Source organism: Phocoena phocoena, chromosome 1 (genome assembly GCF_963924675.1).
Source record: "Phocoena phocoena chromosome 1, mPhoPho1.1, whole genome shotgun sequence".
Classification (NCBI taxonomy): Eukaryota; Metazoa; Chordata; class Mammalia; order Artiodactyla; family Phocoenidae; genus Phocoena; species Phocoena phocoena.
The window spans coordinates 142,107,933-142,126,259 of NC_089219.1; the positions used below are offsets into that span (position 1 = coordinate 142,107,933).

General features: G+C 33.6%; 1 protein-coding gene across 1 annotated transcript in view; it reads right to left on the bottom strand.

Annotated features, from left to right (window-relative positions):
* TPR (translocated promoter region, nuclear basket protein) overlaps positions 1–18,327 on the bottom strand; it is a 64,088-nt gene that overhangs the window by 43,805 nt on the left and 1,956 nt on the right. The window contains exons 3-13 of the mRNA XM_065886159.1: positions 16,354–16,427; positions 14,718–14,814; positions 13,514–13,617; positions 13,015–13,179; positions 5,739–5,831; positions 5,218–5,298; positions 5,050–5,137; positions 4,174–4,314; positions 3,674–3,765; positions 3,043–3,240; positions 814–921 (exon numbers count right to left, since the gene is read on the bottom strand). Coding sequence (XP_065742231.1) covers positions 814–921; positions 3,043–3,240; positions 3,674–3,765; positions 4,174–4,314; positions 5,050–5,137; positions 5,218–5,298; positions 5,739–5,831; positions 13,015–13,179; positions 13,514–13,617; positions 14,718–14,814; positions 16,354–16,427 — 1,241 coding nt within the window. The remainder of the gene's footprint in view (positions 1–813; positions 922–3,042; positions 3,241–3,673; positions 3,766–4,173; positions 4,315–5,049; positions 5,138–5,217; positions 5,299–5,738; positions 5,832–13,014; positions 13,180–13,513; positions 13,618–14,717; positions 14,815–16,353; positions 16,428–18,327) is intronic.

An 18,327-nucleotide genomic window follows, 5' to 3' on the forward strand; every position in this document is an offset into this window, starting at 1 on the left:
TTTCATTTCTATGGACGTACATAATGAAAACTACTATTTTTTTAAAAAACAGATTCCAGAAGCATGGTTCCATTTTTCTAAAACAAAGACCAAATAAAACACACAGAAATATATACTCATTTTGTGTGTGTGTGTGTGTGTGTGTGTGTGTGTGTGTGTGTGTGTATACTTGCACTCGCATGCTTTTATATGTGTTATGTGGTGGGGCAGAAGGGGAGCATGGAAAATAGATGTTAATTTCATTCATGTGAAATTTTTATCTATGTTTGTGTGTACGTGTATATACCCACACACAAAAATTAGGGTAAAATATATGAACAAAACAGACCTACATTTCCAAACCTGTTCAGTTAAAAAAAAAAGTGGTAAGGTAATGCATTTATAGATGCATATACAAAATGCATGATTTTATTTTAGTAAAAACAAAGAATGTTTACATATGTTTACATATGCTCTTGTGTATCTGTACGTATAAGAAGACGTGAAAGAATACACCATTGGTGAAAGAATAACACCATTCTGTTAACTCTGGGACTTGGGCAGGGGGAAGAAAACTTTTATTTACCTTTGAATTACTTCATTTACTACAACCAGTACCTTCAATTTGAAAATTTATCAAACACGTAAGGAAAAGAAAAGGGGGAGCAGCTACGGGAAAACAATGACTAGGCTGCAATTCTGCTAGAGTGGTTTCTTAGTTGATGAGAATTTCATATGTGCTAGTTCTACCTTACATACCTGCAAACAGATTCAAACACTACTAGGCAGTCAGTTCAGGGAAAAAATACAGGAAAAGAAACAAAAAATTCTAACCTGTTGTGAAAGATCTTTTATTTGTACTTCCATTCTTTGATTGTCTCTTTCAAGCACAGATGAATGTTTATTGGCTTTATCTGTGTCCTCCTGCAATCGCTGAATCTCCTTTAAAATGAAAAGTCAAATGAAAATTGTTTTTCTTTCTAAGATCTATATAAATATTAGTTACACAAACAACAAAAATATACAGTGCTCAAATACCACAGTAATCAACTTATAAATAAAAAATATTCTACATAATATACTAGCCTCTAAAGAGAAATTTCTTAAAAACAGGAATACATGTATTTCTTAATCTCAAATATTGCTCATAATGTTCATCACTGTACGATAACGATGAGGAATTCCCAAGTTAACTGTGAACTACAATGTTACAGCCACACCAAATTCATAGTGTATTATCAAATGATATCAGAGAAATACTCTCAAAAGCTTCGTTACTAAGACAAAAACAAAGGACTGCATTACAATGATGATCATTATTATACTATCTGGAAATAAATGTTAAAAGTAAAAAATGTTGGGTAAGATGCATAAAAAACTTGGTTTTATTAAAAATGCATCAGGAATTAATTCTAAAGAAGCAGCAGCCAATGTAACAAGGCTGTTAAAAAAAGGAAAGAAATTACAGCATATTGCAGTGCTCTGTAAAGTTGAGCATCACAATATCATTAGGGATTTAGGGGCACAGTTTTGAGGAGCTTGATGTAAGCAAAAAATATCTTTGAAATCTTATGTTTTATCTCAAATTCATATAAAATTTGCTTCTTAATGTACTGTTTTCACATAATAATGTTTTACACACTATTCGAGTGAAAGATGGCTCATATTTTTCCTGGTGTTTAAAGTACCTCTGAGCACAGTGCCCTCAGGGAATATGGATAAACCAATTTCAGCTGACAAAATGAAGCAGGCAAATATTCATGAAAGATGGTAACGACACAAATCTACTGAGTTCAAACTGGGATAAATTAAGATGCCAAGGAAGGAAGTAATTTGGTTATAAAACTCTAAGAATCTAACAAATAAGCACCACAGAATCTAGACTGGACATGATGTATGTTATGGACAGAAGATTCAGCGATGAAAAACATACAGAAATTATCTTTAAAGTCTTCGGCAGTTATGAAAAAAGTCTGTATTTATTACTGTACCTGTATGTTAGTGATGAATTAACAAATCGGTTTTCCCCACAATGAACAGCTGCTATTATCTGATTTTTAAGCCCCTCTACTTTACTACCTCCTTCAGACAATAAGCTCCAAGCAAAATGCTCACTCTCAACAGTGAGAAAGTCAAGTAGATCCAAAGGACCTCGTTTTAAACCACATCAAAGGGGCAGAGGTGTGTCTAAAACCTAATATTCTGTCAAGGCAAGACTGCTAGACATCATTTGATTTAGGAGAAAGAGACCATTAGACACAATACACCCTGATTTAAACTGACATCTAAATTGTAATAACAACAGCAACAAAAGTTTAAGTTGAATTAAGGATACAATTTATTTATACAATATATTTATACTCTCAAAAAAATTTATCAGCTTAGATACAAGTTGATTTAACTGATTTTCCCCAATAAAACTTGCTTAACAAATCTTGAAGATTTCTCAGTAATAACAGTTGTATCCTAAAAACAACATTATCAGCATATAAATACTCTTTTTAAACCATTACCTATTAAAAAGGAATCTTAAGAGGTAAAGAATATTTACAAGCTTCTTTAGTACTTCTAATATGCAAAGGAACAGTAACAAAATAATGTATATAAAGATTTGCCAAATTGTGAAACGATATTTAAAAAAAGGAATTCTTTTCAATAAGTCAAACAATATTATCATTTCTAGACAGAATATCAGAATTGCCTGACAAAAAATGCCTATTGCTAAATTTAGAAAGGTTCTATTAACAGAGATTGTTATTTTAATCTGAAGCCCAGGGAGATCTGGCTATTTATCATCCACTAGAGAACCCTACAGAAATCATCCCAAATGTCTTAAAAAATGCTAAAGGTTTTCAATGTTAGCTGAATAAAGATAAAACATTTTGCAATTACAGATGTTTAATAATGTAATGACAAGTTTTAAAATATATAATTACCCTATCACTGAAAAAGTGGTTAGCCTTTTAACTTAAATTCTTTAATTCTAAGAAAGAACTACCCTATCTAGTAAATGGTTTCTCATATGTATTTTTTCTACAGTTAAAATTTAGGAATGGAACCAACCTTCATAGCTTGTTCAAGCTTAACAGATAAACTTGCCACAGCTTTCTGGGCACGTTCATACTCCTCACGTTGGCGTTTCAAAATTGGTGCTTTGGCTTCAACTTCTTTCACTATTTCATCTAGATACTTATTAATTCTTTTGTTCTCTAGTTTCTCCAAAAGCAGCTGATCCTGAGTTTCCACATAAGCATTATACAGCTGAAAGAAGAAGAGGGGTCATTTCAAACCTAAGCATAACAGATATATACAGTTTGTCTAGCTTCTTCATAAACATTCATTAGCAATTACACAAGATGGAAATGTTTACTGTATGTTACACAGAACCAGGAACCAAGAAAGCCTTTCCTGGGGACTTCCCTGGTGGCACACTGGTTAAGACTCCACGCTCCCAAAACAGGGGGCCCAGATTCGATCCCTGGTCCGGGGACCAAGAGTTTGCATGCCACAACTAAGGAGCCCATGAGGCACAACTAAAAACAAACAAACAAACAAAACAAAGTAAGAAAGCTTTCCCTAAAATGATCTGTTAATCACTAGGCAACTTTAAGAATAATTTTTCTGGGGCATAAGTGTCAGAGAGATGTGAACACTTTTGCTGAAGGCAAATAACAAGATTTAATACCATTTTTACCTCAGTTAGCTTCATGCCAGGTTTCACTATCTTAGCTACGGCTGCTGCAGTAGGAGACATGGCTGCAAGCTCTTCTTCAGACAAGATGGCCCCTGTGCCAACACACAGAAATCGAGTATATTTTTGTAAAATTTCAAAGTAAAGCCACTAATATTTCTTACAAGTAAAAGTGATACCTACTGTACATTACATATAAATTCCTATGAAGACTATATAAAATATGACAAGTAACACAATTCTAAAAACCATGCAGTAATTATAGTTAAAGCTATTCTGGAAATTGACACACAATTATGTGTGATCAAATGGTACTTATACCTAACAATACAATAAAGATACAGATAAAGTAATGCTGAACTAAAAATAAATAAATCGTAATGCTATAACTTAATGAGTTTCCTACATCACAATAGGACAAACACTATTAGTGAAGTTAAGTGAGGACTATGTAGGGAAGTTCTAGTATTTCAAACCTTTAATAAGCATCTATGAATCCATACCTTTACGTTTTGTGGCAGAAAGCAGGTCATTTGCATTCTCTAATTCCTTCTCTAATTTCCCTATTTTCTCAAGCATTTCTTTTTCCATTTGATCTTTAGATTCCTCTACTTCTAGAAGATGATCTTGTATTGCTTTATTGGCTAAAAACATTTTTAGAGACAGAATAATCAAGCACATAATTAAAATCTTTGAGTTACAGAATGTAACAGAATAGTCAGCAGACAATATTAAATTCTACAGAGGCTGTGGTTGACAGTTATTACCCACTGGAAGCTCTTGATGTACTTATAATTCCTGAGGTGTCCTGGCCTAGTCAATCTATTTCTCCTTTTGATGTCCCTTTTATAAGAGGGGAAAATAGGGGAACTCAAATTATAAAAAAAGTGGCTCTAAGTGTCTCTTTGGTTTTAATCTGATCTTAGATGTCTAGAACATAGGAAATGCCTGGAAAAGATCATACATAAATAACTTACATTAAAAAAAAGCAGGAATATATGAAATCAAAGACTTTAAAATACATTATAACTTAAAAAGTAAGGCTTATTTATGGATTAAGAGAGTACCCAAACTATAAACCTATATGTATTTATCAAAGGAAATGTTTCAAAAATGGAAGAAAAATTTCCTATTACAAATCAGAATATATATACAAGGTTATCAAATGAAAGAAACAGAAAAATGTTAGCTACTTATATTTTCAAATATTTGCTGAAAATAGAATTCAAAATTTCTTGACCTAAGGATCTTTCTTCTATATCAAAGTTTGTTCCTAATAAGGTATCTGACCTCCAAATCCAAAAATCTACAGAAGGGTAAAGAAAACAGTACCTTCTATCTAAAAACAAAATAATCTTCCCATAATTGGAAAGTCTTACCTTCTCCAGCTTCCTTCAAAAGTTTGTGTAATTCATCCACTGCTCGGGTCAGTTCATTGCTCTTTGCCTCTGAATCATCAGCAGCACTCTAAAATTTAATCTTAAAAAAGTTACCCAACATCCAATAATGCAACATTAGGACACTAAAGCATATGGTACGGTACCTACCTTGTAAAGATTAGAGAGTTTTATGTGAGCATTTAATTCATTGTGGAATTTCTCTTCCATACTGGCCTGCTGTTCCTTGGCCTGAGGGGAAAAAAAAAGCCAACACCAAAAACCAAATTAGAACAGTCTGATTTGAACTGAATTTAGAATGCTTATCAAATGCCAAGATAAAAAATTCAGTTTTGAAAGTAAAGAGATGAAGACTAAAACACTAAAATTAAAATCAGTTGTCATTACTATAGAGATAAGTTATCTTAAGGATAAAATGTTAATGATATTTTTATCTTAAAGTAGGATATTTAAATGTCATTAAAATTAACCATACTCATTTTTAGACAGTACTTTGGATATAGTATGTAACTGATTCTAGCAATTTTAGCCTAGTTACATCATATGAAAATGCCCTGGCCATTTTGTGGTGCCAGGAATGGTTCAAAATATGAAATCATTTTATAAATCAATAGCTTCCTAAGTGTTACAATATTTTTGTAAAAGAGACATTTTAAACTGGTCAACTACACCTCTTTCAGTTTGGTCAACAGATCCTCTACATGCTTTTGAAGATTCTCATTTGATGTTTTCAAGCCATTCATCTGTTCTTCCATTCTAGAAACCTAGAAACAAAGAAGTAGAGTTGGTTGGGGGGAAGGATGTTGTATTAATTGAAATTGATTTGGTATAAAGTTTAGCTGCCAAGTACCAGGACTGAGTGAGCCAGAGCCCCCTAATCAGCTGCTACTTTAACCCTGTCCTGTCTGGGTGGGGAACAGATGCCCACAGGCGACCTACACACAGAGGTGGGTCCAAATCCAAAGCTGAACCCCAGGAGCTGTGCAAACAAAGAAAAGAAAGGGAAATTTCTCCCAGTAGCCTCAGGAGCAGCGGATTAAAGCTCCACAATCAACTTGATGTACCCTGCATCTGTGGAATACCTGAATGGACAACGAATCATCCCAAAATTGAGGCAGTGGACATTGAGAGTAATTGTAGACTTGGGGTTTGCTTTCTGCATCTAATTTGTTTCTGGTTTTATGTTTATCTTAGTTTAATATTTAGAACTTATTATCACTGGTAGATTTGTTTACTGATTTGGTTGCTCTCTCCCTTATTTTTTGTATATATATATTTTTCCTTTTTCTCTTTTTGTGAGTGTGTGTGTGTATGCTTCTTTTGTGATTCTGTCTGTATAGCTTTGCTTTTGCCATTTATCCTAGGGTTCTGTCTATTTTCTTTCTTTTTTTTGTATAGTTTTTAGCACTTGTTATCATTGGTGGATTTGTTTATTGGTTTCATTGCTCTCTTCTTTCTTTTTTCATTTTTTACTTTCAATATTTTTTTGTTATTTATCTTAATAACTTAATTTAATTTAATTAATTTATTTTTCTTTCTTTCTTCCTTTCTTTTTTTTTCTCCCTTTTCTTCTGAGCTGTGTGGATGACAGGGTCTTGGTGCTCTGGCCGGGTGTCAAGCATGAGCCTCTGAAGTGGGAGAACCAAGTTCAGAACATTGGTCCACCAGAGATCTCCCGGCCCCACGTAATATCAAATGGTGAAAGCTCTCCCAGAGATCTCCATCTCAATGCTAAGACCCAGCTCCACTCAACAACCAGCAAGCTCCAGTGCTGGACACCCCATGCCAAACAACTAGTAAGAAAGGAACACAACGCCACCCATTAGCAGAGAGGCTGACTAAAATCATAATAAGCTCACAGACACCCCAAAACATACCACCAGATGCAGTCCTGCCCACCAGAAAGACAAGATCCAGCCTCATCCACCAGAACACAGACACCAGTCCACTCCACCAGGAAGCCCACACAACCTAAAGAACCAACTTTACACACTAGGGGCAGACACAAAAAACAACAGGAATTACAAACCTGCAGCCTGCGAAAAGGATACCACAAACACAGTAAGTTAAGCAAAATGAGAAGACAGAGAAACACAGGGTAGATGAAGGAGCAAGCAAAACCCACCAGACCAAACAAATGAAGAGGAAATAGGCAGTCTACCTGAAAAAGAATTCACAGTAATGTTAGTAAAGATGATCCAAAATCTTGGAAATAGAATGAAGAAAATACAAGAAACGTTTCACAAGGACCAAGAAGAACTAAAGAGCAAACAATGATGAACAACACAATAAATGAAATTTAAAATTCTCTATAAGGAATCAATAGCAGAATAACTGAGGCTGAAGAACAGATAAGTGACCTGGAAGATAAAATAGAGGATATAACTACTGCAGAGCAGAATAAAGAAAACAATGAAAAGAATTGAGGACAGTCTCAGAGACCTATGGGACAACATGAAATTCACCAACATTCAAATTATAGGGGTCCCAGAAGAAGAAGAGATAAAGAAAGGGACTGAGAAAATATTTAAAGAGATGATAGTTGAAAACTGCCCTAACATGGGAAAGGAAATATTGAATAAACTCCAGGAAGACAGAGTCCCATAAAGGATAAATCCAAAGAGAATCACGCCAAGACACATACTAATCAAACTATCAAAAACTAAATACAAAGAAAAAATATTAAAAGCAGCAAGGGAAAAGCAACAAATAACATACAAGGGAATCTCCATAAGGTTAACAGCTGATTTCTCAGCAGAAACTCTGCAAACCAAAAAGTGTGGCAGGACCTATTTAAAGTGACGAATCGGAAAAGACTACAACCAAGATTACCCTACCCAGCAAGGATCTCATTCAGATTCAACGGAGAAATTAAAACCTTTACAGACAAGCAAAAGCTAAGAGAATTCAGCACCACCAAACCAGCTTTACAACAAATGCTAAAGGAACTTCTATAGGCAGGAAACACAAAAGAAGGAAAAGACCTACAATAATAAACCCAAAACAATTAAGAAAATGGTAACAGAAACATACATATCGATAATTACCTTAAATGTAAATGGATTAAATACTCCAACCATAAGACAGAGACTGGCTGAATGGATATAGAAACAAGACCAGTATATATGCTGTCTGCAAGAGACCCACTTCAGACCTAGGGACACATACAGACTGAAAGTGAGGGGATGGAAAAAGATATTCCACGCAAATGGAAATCAAAAGAAAGTGGGAGTAGCAATTCCAATATCACACAAAATAGACTTTAAAATAAAGCCTATTATAGGAGACATAGAAGGGTACTACATAATGATGAAGGGATCAACCCAAGAAGAAGATATAACAATTGTAAATATTTATGCACCCAACATAGGAACACGTACATACATAAGGCAAATGCTAACAGCCATAGAAGGGGAAATTGACAGTAACAGAATCATAGTAGGGGACATTAACACCCCACTTTCACCAATGGACAGATCATCTAAGATGAAAATAAATAAGGAAGCACAAGCTTTAAATGATACATTAAATAAGATGGACTTATTGATATTTATAGGACATTCCATCCAAAAACAACAGAATACACTTTCTTCTCAAGTGCTCATGGAACTTTCTCCAGGATAGATCATATATTTGGTCACAAAGCAAGCCTTGGTAAATTTAAGAAAACTGAAATCATATCAAGTATCTTTTCCGACCACATGCTATGAGACTACCTATCAATTATAGAAAAAAAATCTGTTAAAAATACAAACACATGGAGGCTAAACAATACACTGCTAAATAACTAAGAGATCACTGAGGAAATCAAAAAATACCTAGAAACAAATGACAATGAAAACATGATGACCCAAAACCTATGGCATGCAGCAAAAGCAGTTGTTAGAGGGAAGTTTATAGCAATACAATCCTACCTCAAGAAACAAGAAACATCTCAAATAAACAACCTAACCTTGCACCAAAAGCAATTAGAGAAAGAAAAACAAAACAATGCCGAAGTGAGCAGAAGGAAAGAAATCATAAAGATCAGATCAGAAATAAATGAAAAAGAAATGAAGGAAATGATAGGAAAGATCAATAAAACTAAACTCTGGTTCTTTGAGAAGATAAAAAAAATTGATAACCATTAGCCAGACTCATCAAGATAAAAAGGGAGAAAACTCAAATCAATAGAATCAGAAATGAAAAAGGAGAAGTAACAACCGAAACTGCAGAAATACAATGGATCATGAGAGATTATTATAAGCAACTATATGCCAATAAAATGCACAATCTGGAAGAAATAGAAAAATTCTTAGAAAAGCATAACCTTCTGAGCCTGAACTAGGAAGAAACAGAAAATATGAACAGACCAATCACAAGCACTGAAATTGAAACTGTGATTAAAAATCTTCCAGCAAACAAAAGCCCAGGACCAGATAACTTCACAGGTGAATTCTATCAAACATTTAGAGAAGAGCTAACACCTATCCTTCTCAAACTCTTCCAAAATACAGCAGTGGGAGGAACACTACCAAACTTATTCTACGAGGCCGTCATCACCCTGATGTCAAAACCAGACAAAAATGTCACAAAAAAAGAAAACTACAGGCCAACATCACTGATGAACATAGACGTAAAAATCCTCAACAAAACACTAGTAAACAGAATGCAACAGCACATTAAAAGGATCATACACCATGATCAAGCCGGGTTTATTCCAGGAATGCAAGGATTCTTCAATTATGTAAATCAATCAATATGATACACCACATTAACAAACTGAAGGAGAAAAGCCATATGATCATCTAACTAGATGCAGAAAAAGCTTTCAACAAAATTAACACCCATTTATGATTAAAAAAACCTCCAAAAAGCAGGCAGAGAGGGAACTTACCTCAATAAAATAAAGGCCATATATGAGAAACCCACAGCCAACATCATCCTCAATGGTGAAAAACTGAAACCATTTCCACTAAGATCAGGAACAAGCAAGGCTGCCCACTCTCACCACTATTATTCAACATAGTTTTGGAAGTTTTAGCCACAGCAATCAGAAGAAAAAGAAATAAAAGGAATCCAAATCGGAAGAGAAGAAGTAAAGGTGTCACTGTTTGCAGATGACATGATACTATACATAGAGAATCTTAAAGGTGCTAGCAGAAAACTACTAGAGCTAACCAATGAATCTGGTAAATTAGCAGAATACAAAATTAATGCAAAGAAATCTCTTGCATTCTTTTGCTAATGATGAAAACTCTGCAAGAGAAATTAAGGAAACATTCCCATTTACCGTTGCAACAAAAACAATAAAATACCTAGGAATAAACATACGTAAGGAGACAAAAGACCTGTATGCAGCAAACTATAAGACAACAATGAAAGAAATTAAAGATGATACAAACAGATGTAGAGATATATCATGTTCTTGGACTGGAAGAATCAACACTGTGAAAATGACAATACTACCCAAAGCAATCTACAGATTCAATGCAATCCCTATCAAACTACCAGTGGCATTTTTCACAGAACTAGAACAAAAAAATTCACAATTTGTATGGAAACACAAAAGACCCTGAATAGCCAAAGCAATCTTGTGAAAGAAAAACGGTGCTAGAGGAATCAGGCTCTGTGACTTCAGACTATAATACAAAGCTACAGTAATCAAGACAGTATGGTAGTGGCACAAAAAGAGAAATACAGATCAATGGAACAGGATAGAAAGCCCAGAGATAAACCCACGCACGTATGGTCACCTTATCTTTGATAAAGGAGGCAAGAATATAATGGAGAAAAGACAGCCCCTTCAATAAGTGGTGCTGGGAAAACTGGACAGCTACATGTAAAGGAATGAAATTAGAACACTCCCTAACACCATACACAAAAATAAACTCAAAATGGATTGGAAACCTAAATGTAAGGCCAGACACTATCAAACTCTTAGAGGATACCATAGGCAGAACACTCTATGACATAAATCACAGCAAGATCCTTTCTGACCCACCTCCTAGAGAAACGGAAAGAAAAACAAAAATAAACAAATGGGACCTAATGAAACTTAAAAGCTTTTGCAGAGCAAAGGAAACCATAAACAAGATGAAAAGACAACCCTCAAAATGGGAGAAAATATCTGCAAACGAAGAAATGGACAAATGATTAATCTCCAAAATATACAAGCAGCTCATGCAGCTCAATATTAAAAAAACAAACAACCCAATCCAAAAATGGGCAGAAGACCTAAACAGACATTTCTCCAAAGAAGATATACAGGTTGCCAACACACACATGAAAGGATGCCCAACATAACTAATTGTTAGAGAAATGCAAATCAAAACTACAATGAGATATCACCTCACACCAGTCAGAATGGCCACCATCAAAAAATCTACAAACAATAAATGCTGGAGAGGGTGTGGAGAAAAGGGAATCCTGTTGCACTGTTGGTGGGAATGTAAACTGATACAGCCACTATGGAGAACAGTATGGAGGTTTCTGAAAAAACTAAAAATAGAACTAACATATGACCCTGAAATCCCACTACTGGGCATATACCCTGAGAAAACCATAATTCAAAAAGAGTCATGCACTACAATGTTCATTGCAGCTCTATTTACAGTAGCCAGGACATGGAAGCAACCTAAGCGTCAATCGACAGATGAATGGATAAAGAAGATGTGGCACATATATACAATGGAATATTACTCAGCCATATAAAGAAATGAAATTGAGTTATTTGTAGTAAGGTGGATGGACCTAGAGTCAGTCATACAGAGTGAAGCAAGTGAGAAAAAAAAAAAAATACCGTATGCTAAAACATATATATGGAATCTAAAAAAAAAAGAAAATATGGTTCTGAAGAACCTAAGGGCAGGACAGGAATAAAGACGCAGATGTAGAAAATGGACTTGAGGACACGGGGAGGGGGAGGGTAAGCTGGGAGAAAGTGAGAGAGTAGCATGGATATATATACACTACCAAATGTAAAATAGATAGCTAGTGGGAAGCAGGTGCATAACACAGGGAGATCAGCTTGGTGCTTTGTGACCACCTAGAGGGGTGGGATAGGGAGGGTGGGAGGGAGACGCAAGAGGGAGGAGATATGGGGATATGTGTAGCTGATACACTTTGTTATACAGCAGAAACTAACACACAATTATAAAGCAATTATACTCCAATAAAGATGTTAAAAATAAAGTTTAGCTGTCAAGTAAAAGCAAAATAATCCCCCACACCCAAAAAAGCATTTTGCATAAAATATGAATGTTTAAGAAAATGAAAAAGAGCTCACAGAACAACATGTTTAGTTTTAGCTCAGAGAAACTCACCACCACTTCTTAAACATGTGTCTTAGGAAGGACACACCATAAGACAGTAGATAGTATGAAAATTCATCCAAGGATATGTAAGTTCTTTATTTAAATGCAAGTCAGAAAGAGAAAACAAATATCGTATATTAACGCATACATGTGGAATCTAGAAAAATAGTACCGATGAACCTATTTCCAGGACAGGAATGTAGAGAATGGATGTGTGGACACAGTGGGGGAAGCAGAGGGTGGATGAACTGGGAGATTAGGTTTGACATAAATACACTACCATGTGTAAAAAAGAGAGCTAGTGGCAACCTGCTGTATAGCTCAGGGAACTCAGCTCAGTGCTCTGTGATAATCTAGATGGGTGGGATGGGGGGTGGGAGGGAGGTCCAAGAGGAAGGGGATATATGTATACATATAGCTGATTCACTTCATTGTACAGTAGAAACTAACACAGCATTGTAAATCAATTATAATCTGATAAAAAAAATGTAACTGGTTAATTTCCTAGGCCAAATATTTATGAGTTATGTCCTTCACATTGACCCCTAATCTTACAATATATTTAATTTGGTACTCCACTGAATAAATTTGTATAAGCTGGCACACAAATGTAAACTGTAACTAACATAAAGATACAATTTTACTAAATTACCTCCTCTTTTTTGTTTTCAAGATTACATTTAAGCTCAAGAATTTCATTTCCTTTATCTCTTCCAAGAGCCAGAAGTTCATCAGTTTTGGTCTTCAACTCTGTATTCAGCCAAGTATTCTGATTATGTAACAACTCCTTTTCTTGCTCCAAGCGTTTTTCTCGATACTAAGGAAATCCAAGAAAAGAAGGTTTACAGTTAAATATAATATATGGTTATTCAAAAGATTTTGTGTATAGCTAAGGTACACAAGCAGAACTTTTACAACAGAAATAAGTATTTGCGTGGACTCTTAACAGAAAAGAGAATCAGGTAAGAACAATATGAAACAAACATCATATAAGCAAAACAGTTCAATTAAAATTGTCTTAAAACTTAATTCCCTGATATTAAAAAATATAGCTTTTAATTCATTTATAGATAACTTGTTTATATTTAAAATTTAATTTAGGTGAGTTTTAATCAAAAGTTGTATTCTGTGCATTAGAAATTGTTTCTCACCTTAACAGAAACATCAGAAGCTTGAAGTTCATCCAATTTTAACTGAAGCTCACCCTTTGTTGCATTGCTTTCTTTAAGTTTTTCACTTAGACGTTTAACATCCTCTAGAAAGGTCAGAAAAGAATGTGAAAATGACTAATGAATGGTCAGAGGAACCAAACATCAAAAATGCATCTCTAGGAATACAAACATTTATATAAGTAGTTCTCAACTCTTCTATTTTAACTTGTTTCTGCCATACTTAATCACAAATTTAATTTTAACAAATAGATGATGAAGTCAAATTCATGCATCCAACCAAGCATGTAAATTATACTGGTTATCTTATTTTAAATGCAGTATCTAAAGCTAAATATACAACATTAATTCCCTCATATTAACCAAAAGTCTATTAAAATGTCACAAATTAGCCATTTCTTAAGTTAAAAAGCAATGGTACATATTAAAACCTTACACTCAAAACAGCAGGAATATACATACTTAATTATTTTTGTATTCCTTACATGAAGGTTTTTATGAAAAAATTTAATTTTACCCATTAGCTGATCAAAATCATCAACAAATACTTTGAATTAATTTTTCTGAGAATAGTTACTAATTGACTATTATTGTACAGTAACATAAGTATTTGAAAATTCTTCCTTCAGTAGAAATAAAAATTCTGAAAAATCTTATAAAAAGGAACCAAAGGGAACTGGATACCATTAAACTGCTTAAGAGTCATATTCACTTGAATACATCAACTGTATTACATATTATATTCTATGTCTAAATATCTTATATTCTTGCTTCCTAATTCTTTCAGCCTGTGCTTTTAAATATGGGCTCTCCTTTTTGGTTCTTATATTGAATGCTTGTGGACAGCTTATACCAGCAAGTGTGTCTGTATCAAAAGGAGTTCAGCTTCTACAACTGAACATCTGAACAGTTTCCAATTTGATACTATAAATAATATTGTAGTACATAAACCTTGGTCCAAATTCCTTCAGATGTTTTTCATTTGTGTACTTGTCTATAGACACCTCTTTAAGGGCTCAGAATGATCTAGAGATAAATGAGTAGGAGAAACAACAGGATATTTCTCTGAACTCTATTCTGAGCTATGACAAACACCAGCTAATAGAAATGGACTGGGGATTAAATCTTAGCACTGTTAGAAGAGAAAGCAAAGAGTGAAGTTAGAGACTAAGGTCCTTTTTCATACCTGTTAAATATTCAAGTTCTTGAGATAGTCTCTCATTGGTTCTAATTAAGTCTCTTTTCTCAGCTTCTAATTCTTCCTTTGTCCTTGTAAACTGGCTCTGTCATATAAAGGAGTAAGCATAAAACATTTAAATAAGAAAATCAAGTTGATCAAATATATAGAAATGAACATGGAATTGGCACCTTAGTTAACATTAGCAGTGGTTTAAAAATGGTTGGTTTTCTTACTTATGGCTTATACATAAAAATGTTTAAAAACTACCCATAATCTCAACACTTCTGTTCATATTTTGGGTTTTTAAAAATTATTCTTCCTAGACTCACAAAAAAATTTCCCATGCCGCTTTTTAATTACTTGAAAGTGTCATATAATTATATAATTACTTCAATAAGCCTTTATAAGAAACTTAATTTACTTCTAATTTTTGCTGTTATAAAATAAAACTTTAATGAATATCACTGCACCTTGGCTCAAATTATTTCTCAAGAAAGACCCCAGAAACAGAATTATTTAAAACTCTTAATATATTTTGTCAAATTGTTTTGCAGCAAGACAATGGCAATTTATAGGCTCTTCTTGAAGTCATAATTGCCAATGTGAAGCCACTTATGCCAGAAGTGAAGATTATGCTTAAAAAAAAAGAGAAACAAAAAAATCAGTGTTAACATGGGGAAGTGAAAAATAAATACATTGTTGCATTATCTGCATTTTTCTGATTACAAGTGAAGTAGAATAATATTTCATATTGCTATTGGCTATTTGTACAGCTTCCTGTCTGGTTTTAAAAACCTTTGCCCATTTCCCCCTTTGAATAATTTTTCTTATAATTTGAAAGTAGTCATGTATTAAGGATATATATAGTCATTTTTATTGAGAAAATACTTTCTATGATTTATTTGCTTTTTAATTCTTTTCATGTAGAAAATTTTAAATTTCTATTGGATCAAGTCTATCACTCTTTCCCACTATAAGTATCTTCCATATATCAAATATTTTTTAACCTCAAATCAAACGCAAATTTTTAAAAAGCAATGGCAAGAGTCTAAAGGTCTATCTGATCAAAGAATCATTGGGTATGACCACTTTATTAAACAAACTGGCCTGCAATCCTTGTAATCATATTCAATCTGTTATTCTTAATCACTACTCTAAGGAAATGATTACCAATGTGGATTCACACATATCCCCAACTGTATCACAATACTTGAAATAATGCCTAGGCAATAGTAAGCATTAAATAGATAATTTCTAAAAGAATGGAAGGAAGATAGGTAGGTAAGTGGGTGGATAGACCGCCAGATGGATCTTTGAATATCTACCCTACTTACAGATTTATGGCACTTATAATGCAAAAAATTTTTTTTAAATCATGACTTAAGAGCTACCCAGCTAAAAGCAAGTGTTTTTTTATATCAAGAACTTACATATTCTAATAAGTAAAAGGAATATCTAATCAATCATTAAAACATAAAATCCTATTAAGGAATTTATGTATATACATTTTTGTTAGTAGCTTCTCCTAACTGAACATATTTCATCTTCCCCCTGACTAAATAACCAATAAGCACAATCAGAGTAGAAAACTTCCTCAAGTATCAGGTTTACAATTAGCTTTATTCAAAGGAATAACTTTTACCTGAATGGCAATACTGCGATCCTGAGCCACTTCAAGTTCTTTGTTTTTCTCAGTTAGCACCTTCAGTTGACTGTCTGGATAAAAGGAATTTTATGAACACACGTACATAAGCTTAAAATTTGCGATGACAGTTTGTATTCAATGGCCACCCACACACGTTTTGAAATTAAGAAACTGATTTCAGAAAGGTAGAGCTGCACAACACTGCGTTCCAAATTCGTGAGTACAACCCAAATTTACTGTATTTCTAGTACAAAGTTTTAAATATGCTATCCTGTCTTCAAAATCATATTTGTGATCATTTTAGCCAACATTTTTAGGAAAAAGTATTTGCAATTACCAATTTCCTTATTTTTCAATGACATCTTCTAAATCAATCATAAAAAAGTGAATTAATTGTATTTGCAAATTCAAAAATTAAGTGGAAAAAGACAAAATCAAGAGAATAAATAATAACATTTAAATGTATACAGAGTATACATTTCAAACATGAAATGCATACAGAGTAAATCACAATAATGGATAACTAATTCAGCTGGTTTACCACGCTAAAAAGAGCTATGCTTGATACTGAATTTTCAGTCCCACAATCTCTACTCATAATGGGCTATCTCCCCTAAAGTTTCTCTTCTAAACATATTCCAATAATTAGGAAGATTATACTTTCTGAAACTTTCTTCCACTGAAACACGTCTATGTTATGTGCTGGTAATTTAATGAACAAATACATTATTATTACTTCCAAGTTAAACAATTCGTTTATTAAAAGAAAAACAAAAAACCTGCTAAATTTGTCCAAATTTTCTATGTCATTTTAATGTTATTTACTGCTTCCAAACTAAAAAAATATAAAAATATAAACTGTAAACCCCAGGAAGGCATGTCTATCTAGGTTTATCCCCATCTTCTCCTCCCTCTCCCTTTTCCAGATCTCATAAAAGAAGCTGGGATCACAGTCATTTTCTTGAAATTTTTTAGCACTATTGCTCTACAAACCTTTTTTTTTATGCCAAGACAAAACTGTGTACAGGTGATAAATCAGATGTAGCTACTCAAGTATTCATACCCTCATTACACATGTATACATACCATCATATGTATACATCACATGTTTTAAAAATGAGATGTGCCAAAATTAGTTGAAAAGTGTTTCGACTCAAACATACAGCCGATGGGCATGGACTTGGTTAAGAAAGAAGACTAATGTTTCAGCCATTCTCTTAATTATTAGCTTCTTGCATTCCCAATGAAATTAAAATCCAGCTATACCTAATAACAAATATTATGCCCATACTCTATAAAGATCTTCCTGACATTCGCTTTTTTCTCTGTAAACAAGGCACAAAAAACACATCATCCTCCCAAGAAATGTCAGGACCTTTAAGATCTTGTGTACTTTCTAGAACTTCATGATGTAAGAAAATTAATTAAGAAGCAAAATAGCTGTTCATCTTTCAATTGAATTAGGCCTTAAAGAGGAAATTACATCCTGAGGTTCATAAGTAGTTATAAATATCATAACAAGAGTTAAAACATGAATATAATAATGGAACTAATAGGCTTTAATTTTTCAACAACATAAAAATAATTAAGTCACTCTCTTTACTTTTTCAGTTGGATAATGCTTTAGCCTTTTCAAAATGCTTTCATATATACCTCATTTGACCTGTACAGCTGTTTAAGTAGATAGACAAGTGGCTCTAGCCATTTTATAAACAATAATCAAACACTGTTATGATTTACATATGACATAAGAGTTTTTAATAGCAGTCAGAATTAGAACACATGCCTCCTGACTATTAAGCCCTGGACTCTTTCAAAGTCTTTACCACTGAATGAAAAAAAATCACACTGAAAGAAAAAAACATGATATTACCAGAAATGAAAACAAGGACAATCAGTATTTTGATATACAGTAAATAAATGTTTCCAAAGCATACAAAGGAGGATCTGAAGACCTCAATACTCTAATAT